Source organism: Lampetra fluviatilis, chromosome 51, assembly GCF_964198595.1.
Source record: "Lampetra fluviatilis chromosome 51, kcLamFluv1.1, whole genome shotgun sequence".
Lineage (NCBI taxonomy): Eukaryota > Metazoa > Chordata > Hyperoartia > Petromyzontiformes > Petromyzontidae > Lampetra > Lampetra fluviatilis.
In genome coordinates this window covers 8831259-8849331 of record NC_136325.1, presented here as the reverse complement: position 1 = coordinate 8849331, position 18073 = coordinate 8831259, and the positions used below count along the sequence as shown (strand labels likewise).

General features: G+C 51.9%; 1 protein-coding gene across 7 annotated transcripts in view; it reads left to right on the top strand.

Annotated features, from left to right (window-relative positions):
* GK5 (glycerol kinase 5) overlaps positions 1 to 15478 on the top strand; it is a 34274-nt gene extending 18796 nt beyond the window's left edge. For 2 of the 7 annotated variants that reach the window (XM_078878673.1, XM_078878677.1), the window contains exons 11-19: positions 782 to 842; positions 2304 to 2430; positions 5924 to 6028; positions 6721 to 6815; positions 7749 to 7760; positions 8664 to 8767; positions 8937 to 8996; positions 9607 to 9788; positions 10442 to 15478. In XM_078878673.1, the coding sequence (XP_078734799.1) occupies positions 782 to 842; positions 2304 to 2430; positions 5924 to 6028; positions 6721 to 6815; positions 7749 to 7760; positions 8664 to 8767; positions 8937 to 8996; positions 9607 to 9788; positions 10442 to 10590 (895 nt within the window). In that variant the 3' untranslated portion in view covers positions 10591 to 15478. Of the gene's footprint in view, positions 1 to 781; positions 843 to 2303; positions 2431 to 5923; positions 6029 to 6720; positions 6816 to 7748; positions 7761 to 8663; positions 8768 to 8936; positions 8997 to 9606; positions 9789 to 10441 lie in introns of those variants that run through there. The other 5 variants (XM_078878675.1, XM_078878676.1, XM_078878674.1 and 2 more) reach the window with 5 other exon arrangements.
* Positions 15479 to 18073: the final 2595 nt, after the last annotated feature.

Sequence of the window (18073 nt, the reverse complement as noted above, 5' to 3'; positions counted from 1 at the left end):
GCTACGAACCCGGTGTTCCGAGTTCGGTGCGGTGTGTAAACACAAGCCTTGGGGAGACAAAAGTCGTGGTGCTTGGCACGCCTCCCATCGTGTGTTGCGTCAGCCTTCATAGGCGCTGCTCGCTAACAGCACTTTCCGCAACAGTCTGTTAGAAGGCTCTATGGGGGATCTTTGTATGCGTTGGTGCAATGATTAGCGGCACGGCGCTACAAACCTGCCGCCCGAGTTCAATTCCCGCTCACGGTCAACATCTTGGCGAATATCCGAACTGGTTCTGTACCAGAGATCGCAAACGGGTTTTGATTCCTTACCCGTACCCGGCCGCACCAGGGTCGCAAATGGGTACCCGTACCCGGCCGGGTACGGGTATCCGGCCGGGTACGGGTACCCGTTCCCTACCCGTACCCTAGCCGAAATGAGTGACAAATGGTTACTCACCAGTGACTCACAGACTACCCGTACCTGGCCGCACCAGGGTCGCAAATGGGTACCCGTACCCGGCCAGGTACGGGTATCGGGTAGGGTACGGGTATCGGGTACCTGGTTGCGACCTCTGTTCTGTGCTGTACCCTAGGTCAACTCAACTTAAAAAAACAACGCTGGTGTGGTGTGCAATACATCAGCCCTGGGGAGACAAAGGTGGCTGGGCATGGTTCTGTCCACAACACCCCTCGGGTGCCGTGTTGGCCTTCGTAGGGTGCTACCTGCCAACGGCGCTTGCCCAAAACAATTCGTGTGGCCCACACGGCGCATCTTATTGACTTCGTCTTTTGCTTTTCAGCAAGCTGTACGGACACACGGAGGAGGCGCTGTTCGGAGCGCCCATTGCCATCACGGCGCTGGTGAGTCGCGAGCGGTCGCCCCTGCACGGCTCGGATCGTGCAAGCCGGACACGGCGTTGAGCCTTCGTGTCGCGTGCGGCTGAATGAATGTGCGCTCTACAGTCCGTGTGCACATCCGTTGAGCGGCTTGGGTCGTTGCACGTTGGATTTCACCGACGCATCTGTTTGGGTTTTCGCAGCTGACTTTGGTTCACTCTGTTGTGGCTCGTAGACTTACACAGAGACGCACAGACTCGGGAAGACGTCCATAGACATCATACGGACTAGGGGCTTTGGAAGATAGCCTTGGATACTCTAGCAGAGAGTACATCGAGTGAGATAAGAGAGGAGTGGTAGGAGAGTTTGTCGAGAGGAGTAGCAGTGGATGGGAAGTGGGGATAGAGAGTATCGATCAGCCATGATCAATCCATTGCTCCCCAAGCCATCGCCATCTCACGATTTTGCGATGCAACAATCCATGCAGAACCTACGCATGAGCTGATGTCATCGTGACCCACTCACTCAGCCACCCATTTACTCAGCCACCCACTCACTCACCCACCCACTCAGCCACCAACTCACTCAGCCACCCATTTACTCAGCCACCAACTCACTCAGCCACCCATTTACTCAGCCACCCACTCGGGCCACTTATTCAGCCACCAACCCACTCACCCACCCACTCAGCCACTAACTCACCCACTCACTCACCCACTTACTCAGCCACCAACCCACTCACCCACTCACTCAGCCACCAACCCACTCACCCACTCACTCAGCCACCAACCCACTCACCCACTCACTCAGCCACCAACCCACTCACCCACTCACTCACTCAGCACCAACCCACTCACCCACTCACTCAGCCACCCACTGACTCACCCACTCACTCAGCCACCATCCCACTCACTCAGCCACCCACTCACTCAGCCACCATCCCACTCAGCCACCAACTCACTCACCCACTTACTCAGCCACCAACCCACTCACCCACTCACTCAGCCACCAACCCACTCACCCACTCACTCAGCCACCCACTGACTCACCCACTCACTCACTCAGCCACCAACTCACTCACCCACTTACTCGGCCACCCACTCACCACCCTGCAGGTCACAACACGTCTCTTTCAGCCTCTTCCCTCGCACTGCTGCCCTCTGGAATGTCCTCTTCCCATCATCATAGCTTTATTCACACTCTCATGAAAAACCGTGCTAACATTCAAGAAACATTTTGAACTCTTGGATCTTTCCCAACTTCAATAGTTAGCGCCGTTTGTTGCTGGCCATTTGGCGTTTTGGGCCTTTGGGCCTGCGCTCTGCAACCGCGACACATCCCGGTTTGTTTTTGTGTTGCTCAGCGTGCCGCGTGCGTGCGTGTGCGTGCGCTCGTGAACAGCACTTGCCCCTACAGTCTTTTAAGGCTATACGGGGGATCTTTGTTGTGTGCACGCGTGTGGGATGGTGGCGTCCACACGGATAGGTCGCGGACCAGCAGGCGGCCATGTTTGGTGAGTGCTGCTTCGAGCCGGGCGACGTGAAGCTGACGATGGGCACCGGCACGTTCGTGAACATCAACACCGGGGAGAGGCCCCACGCCTCCGTGGCCGGTGAGTAGGCCTGGACGCCCAGCCCCTGCCCCACTCCACCTCCTTTCCCCCCCACCCACCCCACCCCACCTCCTTTCCCCCCCACCCACCCCACCCCACCTCCTTTCCCCCCCACCCACCCCACCCCACCTCCTTTCCCCCCCACCCACCCCACCTCCTTTCCCCCCCACCCACCCCACCCCACCTCCTTTCCCCCCCACCCACCCCACCCCACCTCCTTTCCCCCCCACCCACCCCACCCCACCTCCTTTCCCCCCCACCCACCCCACCCCACCTCCTTTCCCCCCCACCCACCCCACCTCCTTTCCCCCCCACCCACCCCACCTCCTTTCCACCCCACCCACCCCACCCCACCTCCTTTCCCCCCCACCCACCCCACCCCACCTCCTTTCCCCCCCACCCACCCCACCTCCTTCCCCCCCACCCCACCTCCTTCCCCCCCACCCCACCTCCTTCCCCCCCACCCACCCCACCCCACCTCCTTTCCCCCCCACCCACCCCACCTCCTTCCCCCCCACCCCACCTCCTTCCCCCCCACCCACCCCACCCCACCTCCTTTCCCCCCCACCCACCCCACTTCCTTCCCCCCCACCCCACCTCTTGCATTGGGCTCTATGATATAGAGTCTTGATGAGGGACAAAGGCAATGCCACTGTCATCATGGACAAAATAGAATACAACAACAAAATTCAAGAACTACTCAACGATGGCAGATATACAAAAATAAAAAGAGACCCCACCAACAGCCTCGTCACTAAAACCAACAAAATCATTTCTGATTCATCCGCATTATTTGATCAGACCAAACAGTTCTCGTTGAAACCTTCTGCAGCCAGGCCACCAAGATTATACGGCTTGCCAAAGATACATGCATCTCCGACCATGAACACATTTCCAGTGAACTCAAACACGTACGCCAAGCTCTTAAGGCTAATGGTTACTCCGACTACACAATCCGCAAAGCCATCACTCCAACCATCAAGAAGGATCCTGTTGAGGAGCCTTTCAAGACCATCACCTTACCCTACATTGCTGGGGTCACAAAAAAGATCTCCAAAATCCTGATTAAACACAAGATCCAGGTCCGATTCAACACAGTACATAAAATCCGTGATCTGGTACCGTCTGTAAAAGATGTGGTTCCAGACATACAGTACCCTGGCGTCTACAAACTAAGTTGCCTCTGTGGTAGCAGTTACATTGGGGAAACCAAACGACATGTCTCGGACCGCATCCGTGAACATAAAGCTGACCTGAAACACGGTAGGACAAACACCTCAGCCGTGGCAGATCACTGTTACAACTCAGTGGGCTCACATGACATTGACTTCTCCAAGACAGAGGTTCTCTGCAAGCCATCTGGCTATCATGAGAGATTCGTTCATGAGGCGATCCACATATACAAACACAGAGACAATTTTAACCGAGAAGATGGATTCTGGCTTAGCAATCATTGGAAGGACGTAATAAACCATTTCGATACACATTAGGGTGGGTAGAATAATACATAGTGTTATATTAAAATGTATAAGGTATAGGGTGGTTTATAGCAATACAGTATATAATTTAATGTTGGGTTTATCTATGGCAGTATATAGTACGGTATATGCTCGTGTGATGTAAGAGAATAAAGTTTAGATGGAAGCATATTATATAATTTTTACGACGTAGAATTGTAATGTATTACTTGCTGTTAGTAACTCAGCTTATTGTAGAGTATAGTAAGTATACTGATGGTGCTATGCAGTTTATACTTTAGTTTTTTATGTAGTTTATACTTTAGTTTTCTACGTGGTTGTTTAGTAACTGCAGCTACATATCATTAGCATTCCTTTCCTTTGTTAATGCTATTCCCTGCAACCCTCCCTTGGTGCTGCTGATCCTGCATAATGCATGGGCATAATATGACTTTGAAACCCCCCCGCCCACCTCCTACGCATTTCCCATGAATATGCTAAATTCCTCTTCATATGCACATTCTTTTTGTTAAGGCGCTCTTCCACCTCCAACCCAGCTTATATATAAGCTCCTAGCTTGGTAGTGTCTCATTCTTCACCTGAAGACGGCTGCTTGCGTTGTAGCCGAAACGTCGTGAGAATTATTTTATTATGTTTTATTTTTATTATTTTATTACTTCCCTTCTACGTGACTTTACCGAAAGAACCAAGAAGATGAATTCGTCACTAGTACAGCACTAACCGGTGTGTTGGAGAGCCAAGCCACAACATTTACAATCTGAGTACGACGTTTCGCCAGTAATTACAACCAGCTTCATCAGGCGACAGCCAGATTTGTGCAGAAGTCCACCTGTTTAGTTCCTTATATAAAGGCGTAGATGTGGTGACCACGCTTCTGCGCTCTTGCGCAAAGTGGGTGGGGGGGGATTACTGAGTCAACGTACATGATGCATGTGCATTATGCGGGCCCTTTCAGCTTGTCCTTCCGGTCTATTGTGTATTAAAATAGCCGTACCAACGCTAATCTCTAATGAAGTATGCTGCCCTTTATAGGCATGCATTTAAACAATGTTTTATTTGATGATTCGCTTCCACGCAGCACTAAAGCGGTAGCTATCCGAACGGTTATAATTATTTTTATTTCTTTCAATTTCGATAGATTCTATAATTAGTCTTGGCCAGTAGTGCAGCACACCGGTGTGCTGTACTACTGGGCAATACTATTTAGAGAATTTATCGAATTGGCACGTTCTGTTTACGCGACAACCCTTATTAGTTGGCTGTGTCGGGTGGTGGTGGCGGGTTTTAACGACACATTTATATATTGACGCGATCTAAAAAGCCTCTATTGTAGAGGAGCTGTAGCCGAAGGGTATAAGGCATGAACGGTATGAGGCATGAGTGGTAATGCACGAACAACTTATGCAGGGGCCAAAGTGCGATCACATATCAGCACGCCTCGCAAACACGAAAGGGAAAACGATCCGTTCCAGTAGATTGGGGTTGGCCAGAAACCAAGGCACAGGAATGACAGGAGCGGTAGGAGAGTGCGGTGGAGGGGAGTAGAGGGAGAGGTGGTAGGTGCAGTGCCGGATTAAGCTAGTGAGGGGCCTGTAGCAAATGTTATAAAGGGGCCCAAAATTTAAAAAAAACACATAAATTTTAAAAGACAATTTTTTTACTTGCATTGTAAAGTCATTGTATTTTTTTATTTGCTATACAGCGAGATAATATGACAAATCGCTAACCTTAAAAACCCGGTCGTTCATAAAAGTTGAAGGTGGTATAATACTATACTAATTGCAAGTGCAGAATCACTGAACCGGAATTGATATCTTGGAAGCATTTAGCGCGGGGCCCTTGAAAGTGCGGGGCCCGTAGCATTTGTAGCTACTTTTGCGACTAGGATAATCCGGCACTGGGTAGGGGTTGATACGGTACAGGCCGAATGCCCAGCTGTGACGCTGTTGATGCTGCTGATGCTGCGTCGTCGTCATTGTGCCTCCTCCTCCTCGCCGTCCCCTCCCCCCCCCCAGGGCTGTACCCCGTCGTGGGCTGGAAGATCCGCGAGGAGCTCGTGTTCCTGGCCGAGGGGAACGCGGCCGACACGGGGACCTCCTTGAAATGGGCGCAGGAGCTTGGTGAGACAGAGACACGCACACAAACAAGGACAAAGATTTCCCCCCCCGTGTAGCCTTAACAGACTGTTGGGGCAAGTGCTGTTAGCGAGCACCTGTGAAGACCGGAACGGCACACGAGGGGGTGGGTGGCCAGCACCACGCCCGACCGCCTTTGTCTCCCCAGTGGCGATGTTTACACACCGCACCAGGTACTCATTTGAAGCTGATGTTGCCCGTCAGCAGGAATTGAACTGGGGTGACCCGATTCGTATCGCAGCGCTAACCACTGCGCCGCCGCTCCCCAGGGAAGCACGCACACGCGCGCTTAAACACCTTGACAAACGCTCGGCTGGACGGCCGCATTGCAGACGATTCCTTTTGCGGTGCCGCGGCTTTCACAAACGTTCACCTTCGCTGCCACGGCACGACATGGGCCCCTGGCGCGGCACACGGGCAGTCAGCAGGGGGGGAGACAAAGGCGGCCGGGGCGTCGCGCTGGCCACGCCGTGACCTAATGCGCACTGCCCCAACGCTGTAAACGCTGCACACGTGGCCGCTGAGGCCTGCACCCCCCACCAAACACAAGGTAGTGGTGGGTGGGGAAGGGGGAGGAGTGGGGGGGGGGCCTTAGTTGGGTGACATCGTTAAGTAGGGGAATGGGGTTTGTGAGTGGCGTAAATCTTCAGCTGCGCTCCTCGCGTGCCGCGGGCCAGGCCTCTTCCAGGACGTGAGCGAGATCGCCGTGCTGGCTCAGAGCGTCCCGGACTCGGGCGGCGTTTACTTCGTGCCGGCGTTCAGCGGCCTCCAGGTGAGCGGGGGCGGTGGGGGCGGGCGCTCGGATCACCCTCGCCGGTTTTTGCGACCGCCACCGCGCAGAATAACCGTTGTCCGGCAATTGTCGCCGGTGGTAATGGTTGCCGCAAATATTTCCTGTTGTAAAAATCGGGGGACCGCCCCGGGACCGGATCGCCCCGTGGGTCCCTCTTGTTGATTCACGACAAAATTACAGGCACGCTGTCGGAGGGCGTGGGACCCTCGTTTGTGCGAGGCCCGGGGTAAAGTGTCACTGGTGCCTGCCCCCAACCCACCCCACCACCGCTCTGGGCAGACCACAATCTGAGCAATTCTGATGGCAGCTTCTTCCCCGAGTGCGCAGCCGCGAGGCAACTTCCCATCGGACCAGCGGACGTGAAGCCCCCTTCGTTTGAGATGTTGCAGATTCAAGTGGGTGAACAGGCAGGATCTGGACGGATGAAGGAGACAGTCACGCGCGCCACTGATTGCTTTTCTGCTAAAGCAACGCTTACATTGTAATCAATGGGCGACTGGAACCCTGAAACGAACCCAGGATTCAAACCCAGGCTCCCAGCGGTTCTGGCTCAGCGCTCTGATCTGTAACCCAACCCACAAGAATCGATGTTAATCGACGAATCGACGCTTCCATAGCGGCCTCGCGATCATTGCTGTGGTGACATGGCTTCTCACCTGGCTTCTATTCCCCCTGTCTTTAATGTAAGAAAATAAATAACGCCTCCCTCCCATATTTGTCTCCCCACACACGAAAACGTTTAAAACGAATACTTTTAGGGACCAATTTCTACCAGAAAGGATCCCTGCCCATAAACAGCGAGTCCACAGAGACAAATATGAGAAGGGGGGGGCATTATTTGTTTTGTCACAGCGACGCTTAACGGTCATTCATTGTTGCCCGCTTTATCTTCCCCGCATCCGCCGTGTTCAGAAGAGGAGAAAGGTGGGTGACTCGTCGTCACAGCTCGGTTCCAATCTGCCAAACGCATCGCCATCATCACGGCGCTGCCTGTAGTTTAGCCACAGATCAAAGCTGCCAAACGCACCGGTAACAGCACGGCGCTGCCTGTAGCACAGATCGAAAACTACGGAGCGTGCGTCGCATGCGTGCGCCATGTGTGTGTGTGTGTGAGGAGTGGCGGTGCCGCGGTTAGTACAAGACAACGCCGCGTCGTTGGCTGTGCGGGCCGGACTAGTGGCCGTGGGTGGCCGTGATGGCGGCGATTAGGGATGGCCTGCGCTGTGCAGAGTGCCGGGGGTTGTGAGAGGCATACGCTGCTGTCGCTTCCTTTCCTGATGCTTCATCTCAATCGCCTGACCTCCGAGGTTTGATCCTCGGCCACAGCTTAGGCCGCCTCGGCCTTTAAACGGTGACCTCATGTCAGCATGGAAAGACAAAGTTAGCCGATCACGCACCACCCCTGCTTCTCGGCGCTCTGCTGTGCCGTGCCACCCTTAATAGGTGCTCGCTCACATCACTTGCACGAACGTGTTTGTGTGTGTGTGTTTCACATCCCTGCCTTTAGCTGCATTCGATGTGTGTGCATGTGTGTTAGTGTGCGTGTGCATGCTTTTGGCTGTGCACGCGCACACAAGCGTGTGTGGTTGCGTGTGTGCGGTTAGCGCACTGCGGTACGAACCCGTTGATCCGAGTTCAATTCGCGCTCGCGGCCAACACCAGCGGCAATGATGTGAACCGGTTCTGGGCCTCCCCCAGATCGACTCGGCTTGAAATGAGCACCTGGTGCGCTGCGTAAAAACGCCGCACCAGCCCTCGTAACTGCACTCGCCACCGCCCATGTTCTCCGTGGGCCATGTGGGAGAAACTTCGTCTTTGTCCTCACAGGCCCCGCTCAACGACCCCAACGCGTGCACCGCCTTGGTGGGGCTCAAGCCGTCCACGAGCCGAGCGCACATCGTGCGTGCCGTCGTGGAGGCCCTGGTGTTCCGGTGAGACACACGGGCTGCGCGCAGCAGCAGCAACCGCAGCAGCAGCTGCTCGACAGCAGTGTGCTGCCGTAGGTTGTTGTGGCTCTGGGCGTGCGCTCAGTAATTGCGCTTCAGATGCTCGCACAGACTTTGTACGCCGCCTAGAGCCCGTCGCTCTGTGTCCCCGCAGAAACAAGCAGCTGCATAACACGATGCTGCAGGAGACCAGGCTGCCCATGAAACAGATCAGGTACCTGCACGCCCCTCCCCTCTTCCCAAACCCCGCTTGCTACTGATGTAAGCTGTGGGGTTGCTTGGTTCAAGGGGCAATGCACGAACCGCTGCTTCACAATGAGCTTGAGTTAACCAACATGGTGGTCGTGATGATTGTAGCAGTGGTGATTATAATGATGATCGTTGATAATTGTTTTTTTACCCTTCTATCTGGCAACAAAACTGACACCTTTTTACAAGGAGTCATGTTTGCATAGACCACAATACCTGCAGTTATAATGCAAACAAAAAACATAACTCTGTATGCACTGTCCTTGAAGTTGATTGGTCCACACCCGAGACAGCTTTCCTTAGAACCTAGTCTCACATGGGTTGGTCTAGATGACGCCAAAAGGCTCCTTGTAAAAAGGTGTCAGTTTTGTTGCCAGATAGAAGGGTAAAAAACCAATTATCATATTTTTTACTGGCAAATGAGGTTCCAATGATGATGATCGTTGTTTTAGTGGTGGTGGTGGTGGCAGCAGTGGTAATGATGATGATGATGATCACGCTGGTGGTGGTGATGTTAATAATGATTGTGGTGGTGACGATGATGGTCGTAATCATGTGTTTGATGGCGGTCGTAGCGGTGGTGTTGGTGGTGGCGTTGTCTCCACATGGTGTGGCTGGCTCAGGGCAGATGGCGGCGTGTGCAATAACGACTTCGTGCTGCAGCTGACGGCGGACTTGCTGGGCTGCTCCGTCGACCGCCCCCAACACACGGACATGTCCAGCCTGGGAGCTGCCTTCCTCGCCGGCTTAGCCGTGGGTGAGCACCTCCCTCGCTCGCTCGCTCACCCGCTCGCCCGCTCGCCCTCTCACTTGCTCGTCCACGTTATTGGGACGCTCGCCCAGTTGCCGACTTGCTCACGAGTTCGTGCGCTGGCGCGCGCGTCCGCACACACGCTCGGTCCATTCGCATCTCTCGCAGAAAAGTGAGAGGATCTGAGGGCCGTTAGGGAACGGTCCTCAGAAGTGGACACCACAGAGCTACCTCTTGAGATCCCTTCAGGTGACCTCTAGTCAACACAGTAGGAGGTAGCACTTCTCCACCCACTCTACCGCCGAGGGTATTGTTAGACCCATGACGGTGAAGGTGATATTTTCTTTTTTATTCTCAAGAGCTGGAATTCAACCAAATTAAGTACAGTGATACATTTTATGCAACGGTCTTTTTGTGCATTCATTGGTGACCCGAATGAAACCATCGACTCGCTGTACCTGAGAGCCCCGTTTTAATCACGGATTTGGTGTGATTCAAGTCCCAGATTCTAACCCAGGAGGAACCCAGCAATGCAAACTTAGTGCTGACCTCCCAGCCACCTTGGCCACTTGAGGAATCCACAGCCGGTTATAACATGACCCTGCGCTAAAGGCCCACCTCCTGACACCGCCCCAAACCCGACTGTCGGGCCCGCGCAGGCTTTTGGAACGACCGCTCGGAGCTGAAGGCCCTTCGCTGGACGGAGAAGCTGTTCGAGCCGAGGACGCCCAAACCGCAGCTGCTGTCGGACATGAGGAGCTGGGAACGGGCGCTGAAGCTCACACGCGGCTGGTACAGCAAATCGTGACGGAGGGAGGTCCCGCGTTCCGCCGTGCGCGCGAGCGGCGTCACTGCTTGCGGCGACGAGGGTCTCCGTGTCACGCGGCAGGTCCAGGCCAAAGCGTATTTGGGATATGTTTTCTGACGGTTGGCCGTTGTTCAGACTTTTCCTTGAATGCGTGGAAGGGCGGGCTCCATTGTCGTCGACCGGGGCTCGGGGGGGGATGCTCTTCGTCACCGATTGGCCTGCTGCAAAGGTTTATATATATTTTTTCTTTTTACAAAGTGAAGAGGATGAACAGTGATCATGATCGGAATGAAAATCTTTGTGCTGGAAAATACCGTAAACGGTTTTAGTTTAGTGCCAAAACAGTCACTTTGGGAAATGAGGGCCCCTTGTTTTAAGGTTCTGTGCCAAAATGTTAACTTTGGTGTCAACAGTTTGTCGTCTTCAGTCAATGGTTTCCCTTCAGCAGGTGAATAAACGACGACGCGTCCGCTTCATCGATGACACATCTATCGCCTACGCTCACGTTACGCACATGGAACCGTACGTGCAAGGTTTAATTATGTACGACGTGCACGATGAGTACGTGTGCGGATTATACGCTCGAGTGACGCTCACGCCAGCGGCGTATACGCGAACCGTGCACACGACACGGTGAGCACGAGCAACGATGACGAGGCTTCGGTAAAAAAAAACGAGACGAGGCAAATCGATCCCTTCGAGACGCGACCCCTGCAGTCGCGACGATTCCCCATGTCGCAAGGGTGCCGGATCGGTGCGCGTGTATACTGTTGAACAAGGCATCTGTGTTTCTGTGGCTTGGAACCACGCACGAACCAATCCGTTGATGCTGCTAGAGTGGGAGGAAGAAAAAACAACTCCAAGTAGCTATGGTTTCTCTGGGTCGCAAAAAACGTTTCAAGGTTTCGGACCTCTTAGTCTTCAAGAGCAGAGTTCAGTTTATACAAATGGTGAAATAGGCGATGGCAAACAGTGGTGGGACTGCGGTGACAGTTACACACAGCGTGCGAGTCCAACCTGTCTCCATTGGGAGAAACGAAGCACTTTGCTTGATTTCCTGTGATTTATTGCGCCTTCATGTGTACATGTGCTTGAGCGTGTGTAGTTATCATACCTCTCCCCTCTCATCGCACTCTACTTCCCTCCACAAACTCTCCCACATCTAATCTCACTCTACTCCCCTCCACCCGCTCCCCTACCTCTCCCCTCTCATCTCACTCTACTTCCCTCCACTCACTCTCCCGTATCTAATCTCACTCCACTCCCCTCCACGCACTCTCCTATTTCTCCCCTCTCATCTCACTCTACTCCCCTCCACTCACTCTCCAACATCTCATCTCACTCTACTCCCCTGCTCGCACTAATTTGCTCCAACAGCCAAGGTTTTCTATCAAAGGGCCCAGTAGCACATTCTTTGTGTTCCCCATACAGCCTGGAACCCCCTTCCCCCATCAGTCCGGGCTGTCGATTCCCTTCTGCTAAAGGCCAGCTTCAAGACTTTCCTCGTCTCTTCTGCCTTTGGCTCACTGCCTCTCTCTCTCTCTATAAATACAAAAAAAATGCACCCATTGTTTCTGCACAGCGTCTTGAGACGCGGTCACATTTGGACGCCATATCAATTGTATTGTGCAACTGTATTGTGTCATTGTACAGTATTGTGTAAATGTATCGTCCCAAATTAAGTGCTGCTGCCTCCGGATGTCGGCCCACAGTCGGTGCAATCGCCAGCGTTTTGTGGCCTTGATTTGATGTTTTGTTCAGCTGAGAATATAAACCTCCTCCTCCTCCCTGCGGAGGGGGGTTCGTTCGTTTTGACGCGTGTCCAGGAGAACACACGCTGAGAATTATCCACGACTGCAAATGTAATGGCCCCTTTTATTCTGGCTCCGTTTTAAATTTGAGCCGCGGGTGAATTTTCGAATAGAAATTGAAAAAAAATATATGAGTTACAGTGCCTCAATTTGCTGACAATATTACACACGGGCCTTAAAAACAGTCAGCGCTAGCAGCGGGCAACGCCTTGCACAGTGGGAATGATGTAACACGCTGCATCGATGATGATGACGGTGGCTCTCGCTACGATGTTCCACTGCCATGCACCGCCGCTGCTGCCCAGTCCGCCTCCCCGCTGAGCGTGCAGAGTCTGCGACGCGTCGGGTCTGCGAGTCGGACAGCAACGAAAAAGGTTGCTACGGGGAGGTTATTGCCGAACTGCTCGAGGTCTGAGCAGGCGATGGTAACATTGGTCCCCAAAGGTTTATTTTTTCTGTGAAGTATTACATTCAAGTTACAAACTGATCATGCTGCTGCTGCTGCACACTTTGGCACCTACCGTACATTATTTCATGAAAATGCTGAATGGCGAGATAGTATATATTTAAGAACAAATCACCTTGAAGTGTACCCCATCTCGTAAAGTAATCAGGGTTGAGTGTGGATCATTGCACTGTACGATGTTATATGTTCCCACGTCCATGCTTCGTGCCTTCACCACCTCGGCCAGTTGGTGACGGAGGATCAAATTACCCAAACTGCATCGGGAGGCCCTCATCCAGCAGTGGATTGACAAAATGGTCAAAAACTAAGTCTCTACTTTTACAAATGGTTATACGAATAAATTAGCACGGTGATGTTTTAATTTGAAGCTTTCGTGACTGCAGGAATCCATACTCTTTGGTTCTTTCTGTAAAGTCACGTAGTTCTAACTAGTACGGTGATGTTTAAGAAAAATAATGACATTTATAACGCTCCAGATTTTAGCAGACAAGTCAACAACTCGAGGCTCGGAGCCAGGCTCAGGGCTGCTCTGAAGCCAGACCCAGACAGACAGAGGCCTTCACATGTCTCTTAAAAGTCAGAGTGCATTTGATGTTGCGGATGTGCAAAGGGATTGGAGAGTTCCACACCGAGGGGGCGACAGCAGAAACGACGCATTTAGCATTTCCAAAGGAATTGGCATTACGAGGATCGGACAAAATCCAAATACAACAAGGAACTGAGAAGAGAATTCTGGGATTTTTCTTTCGCTGTCTTCTGGCCGGCCGAGTTGCCCTTACAAAAGAAAAGAAGTCGTCTGGCTCGGTGGGCTTTGCTCGGGAATTATAATTTTGAACGCGGCGGAACCAGAGGGTACCGTCACAGGGTTTGCGCAGCATGGGAAGGTGTAGGGGGGGGGGGAACACCCTCGTGCATGAATACACCTTGCAGATAAATGTGCCTGTGACAAAACGTGTAGATGTTTACTTGCAGTAGTTTACAGTCATCAACGTAAAAATAATCACTAATTTCTTCACGAAAGCCTCAATGAGTATTAAGACCTGTTAGGAGGGTAAGGCTACATTGGGCTGTTTGGCCAAGGCAGCTTTGACGATTAATTTCGCAAGCGGAAGGACACCAGGGAAAGGCTGGAGACCCCACGCATTCTAAGCGGATAACCGGCGAAGGTTTGAGATTGATTCAAGAATCCGTTTTCTGTTAAGCTGGGGCTGAAGTACCTTCCCGTAGGCGGAACAGGACTTTGAACACTACCTCTGTCGGGCAACGGCACTTTAACACGCGCGTACCTCGGCCTCTGCTGTCACTGCTGCCAGTGGTGCCGTGAAGTCAACTATAGTCCCTCCCAGTGCCCCCATGGGTGCGGGTAAGATGATTGCGAGTGGCGGATAAATATAGTTTGGCAGCTGTCTCGAGACCACAGGCGGTAGGTTACCCTGACCCGTGCGGTGCTGCCAAAGCCTCTCTTATCTCGCTGCCTGGCAGGGTTGAGTGATTCACTTGCACCACCAACCCTTTGATTCGAAGTGTTCGAACACAGGCAAGATCCCTCCCTCCCCCACCTCCCGTTTTAATCTCCGACAATACTATTGGGGAAAGTGCTGTTCGCGAGCACCTATGAAGGCCGACACGACACACGAGGTGGTGGGTGGCCTTCACCACACCGCGCCGTCTTTGTCTCCCGAGTGGCGATGTTTACACATCGCACCAGGTACTCATTTGAGGCCGAGTCGACCCAGGGGAGGGCCCAGGACCACTTCAGATAGTCGTCAGTGGTGTTGGTGGCCGTGAGCGAGAATCAAACTCGGGTCGCTTCCCACCAGGCACATTCAGCCTTGCTTCTCTCTCTACAGTCACGAGTGATTGCGAGACAGGCAGGAGGCAGGACAGAGAGGAAAAGTTGAGGCTTTCATTCTAAACTTGCTGCCACGGTTGCCCTTAAACACGAATCTTGGCATCCATTCAGAGTGGACTTTGTCAACTTGCGTTCGGTTTGAGCTGCAGTCCTCATTGGAGTCCGTCGGTCATTTGAACCTTATGGCGGGACCCCGGGGTCCCGAATAAATGGAAGTCAAAATCGTAATTAATACATTTTATTTTTGGCGACTCCGTCCCACCGCGCACAGAAACGCCGCGACCCGCCTTGCGCGGATCGTTTTCGCAGAAGAGACAAAACTGTTAAGCTTTGATTAGCGCGTCGTGTAGAGCTCGTCGAGAGGAAGAGATTGCCGTGTCGTTCGCCTTCAACAGACGTACAATGACGTCGCAACGCAGTCTATGCCAGAGCCTTGGGAGGGAGGGAGGTCTGATGGGACCCTGGGGTCCTGCCACGAGGTTCAATTCTCTCCCGTGTCGCGGTGCGCGCGGTGTTGGGATGAGCACTAATTTAGATGAGTAAAGCTTGAAACGTGTCGTGAAAAACAATGTGCAGCTGTGCAAAGACTGAAGTGCATTTGTTGCCGCGAGGTTATCTGTATTTTCAAGAATAATAATTACAAACTCGACTACTTTTTGTTAAAATTGTGAGTTCTCTATCGGTGCTTGTGTGATTAAATGACCATTTGTAAGGTGTTATTTTCAAATGAGTATATCGTTTTGATTTGAAGCTTTCGTGACTGCAAGAATCCATACTCTTTGGTTCTTTCGGTAAAGTCACGTGGGTATAAAGTATTTAATATAAATTATTTTATAACTACGTGACTTTAGGTATCAATTATTTTATGTAAATTATGTAGAATTATTTTCTACCTACGTGACTTTACCGAAAGAACCAAAGAGTATGAGTATATCGTGTTGACAAGGTTGTAATGACAAACGAAACGTATTCGTAAAGTTAATATTTGCATTCTTCACTTAACGTGTAATGTGCACACATTACATTCTTAACATAGCAGGCTTCTCCAGCCTTAATGTGCTGACATTAGCAACGATCCCTCTCCGTGATGTGTTTATCTGTCGCTTCAATGTACCGAACGTGCAGTCACCTGGGTGACTGCCGCCCGTGACGCAATTGTCAGAGATGAGGTGCAAATATTCGCCCCCGTGATGGTCACGTGCCAAGTGTGTGTGTGTGTGTTGTGGCTCTGGACACGTAAGCTGTCTTGACCACAAGGTTTTACGAATGGCACGGTGGCCAATACTAAAACCGATACCATTTTCACTCTCGGGCATGGCCAATCTGCTGCTGGGTGAAGGCTTCCTCAAGCCGCCGCCATCTCTCACGATCTTGCGATTTAACAATCTCGCTCCTGCACATGATCCCATTTAATGTGTTACCATCTCTGCATTGGACATCTTCACTGGAGTGTCGACACATTTGGCTGCCACTCCGGCGTGAGTCCCGGGCCATCAGCCAACACTTTTCTGAGTGAGTCGCGAACTCGCCCATGTCCTCTGATCCGTATATTTCCCTTTCCGTCTTTCAGTGCCAATTCCACGAATAAAAATGTCACACTTGGCGGGTCTCAAAAACATGTGTCTCGGCTACACATACCCAATGTGTGAGCGTGGATATACGAAGTGCCTGGATTGAGCATGTTGTCGTGAGCTCACCCAGTTATCGGCCACCATCACCAGCAAACAGGCTGCAGACATCTAATTGTTACAATTATTGCCATTACAACGGAACAACAATGGTGTAGTATAATATCAAACAACGGTGACACAATCATCAGTACTGCGTTATGATCCAAGTGACCCCGAATTCAATTCCCGACGACGGCTACCATCAGTGGCGAGTTACACATGCCTACCCTGGAGCCTTCAACAACTTGGGCCGACCAGCGTGGTGAAGTACGCTCAAACAAGCCCCATGACCGGCATGTGTCGTGGGGTTGGAGCCCTCGTGCAGAAATGGATGCTCAATGCGCTGTTAAAATAGCTCAACCTGAAAAATGACTCGTAGTTTGTATTTGTTGTGCGACAAAAACAACGAGTGCTCACGGGAACGTGTATATGGGGCAGGGGTCCCAGGGGAAGGTGCCAAGTCAATTGAGCTCGTCCGTTCTTGTCCAGTGAAGTAGACACGCACTATGTCCTCTCCACCAACTGGATTTATTGCTGTCACTGTTTCCGCAATGGTGGTAGTTCCTCACGATTTGTTATTTTGTTTACTGTTCCGCGTGTGAACACATGACGATGAAAATAGCTGAAGGGGAGCGGCGGTGCAGTGGGTTAGTAGTGCACCGCGCTACGAACCTGGTGAACCCGGTGAGATTTCCAGCCACACCGAGCAACGAGTGTCATCTAAACCGGCGCTGGGGCCACGCTTCACCAGCCTGCACTCGCCAACGCGGTGAAGTATGGTCGAAAGAGCCCCACGACCAACACTGCGCGGAGAATTGACAGGGGGCTTCAAGTGAAATTTGAATCTTCTTCTTGGTTCTTTCGGTAAAGTCACGTAGAAGGAAAATAATAAAAATAAAACATAATAAAATAATTCTCACGACGTTTCGGCCACAACGCAAGCAGCCGTCTTCAGGTGGAGAACAGGTCTGTCGAGAATGCAGACTCTTATTTTCCTTCTACGTGACTTTACCGAAAGAACCAAGAAGATGAATCCCTGCAGTCACGAAAGCTTTAAATCGAAATGAAATTTGAATGTTACCAAATCGCACACATGGGCGCCCTTTAAATTGCGCCAGGGTAACTGCCGTGTACTGTCCCCCAAACAGGGCCAGACATTCCACTGGGAGAGATGGCCTGTTGCACTGCGTGTGTAGAGACCACGTTATTGTTGTCGTGAAACAGAGCAGGCACTGTGTTTCTCATGAGTGCCGACAGACTGGGCTTGGGGCCGAGTTGAAATTGGATCATTGTCAATGTGAGAAGCGGCTCTTGCTTTCCTGCCCATTCGAACCCAACAGCAGCGAGGCTCACGCGAGCTTACATAACTGCCGAGTGCCGTAATCATTTCACGTAAGTGAATACATTTTCTCAAACTTTGACCTTGTTTTTTTTTCATGCCTTAACATTTTTGAATGGCTTTTTTTTTCGGTACGATTTGGCGATGGGCATCGTCGGCCGCACGACAAAATCAATCTCCCTTGAACGTGCCCAAGTTCGTCAGATCTCCGACACTAAAGCAGTGTTGAGCTTGGATAGTGCTTGGATGGGTGACCGCAATAAAAAAAAAACGGGCGTTATCGGCTGCAAGATCCATTGGTGTAATTAATCCCACTGGTGTGGTACCGTATGTCTTTGCTCCTTC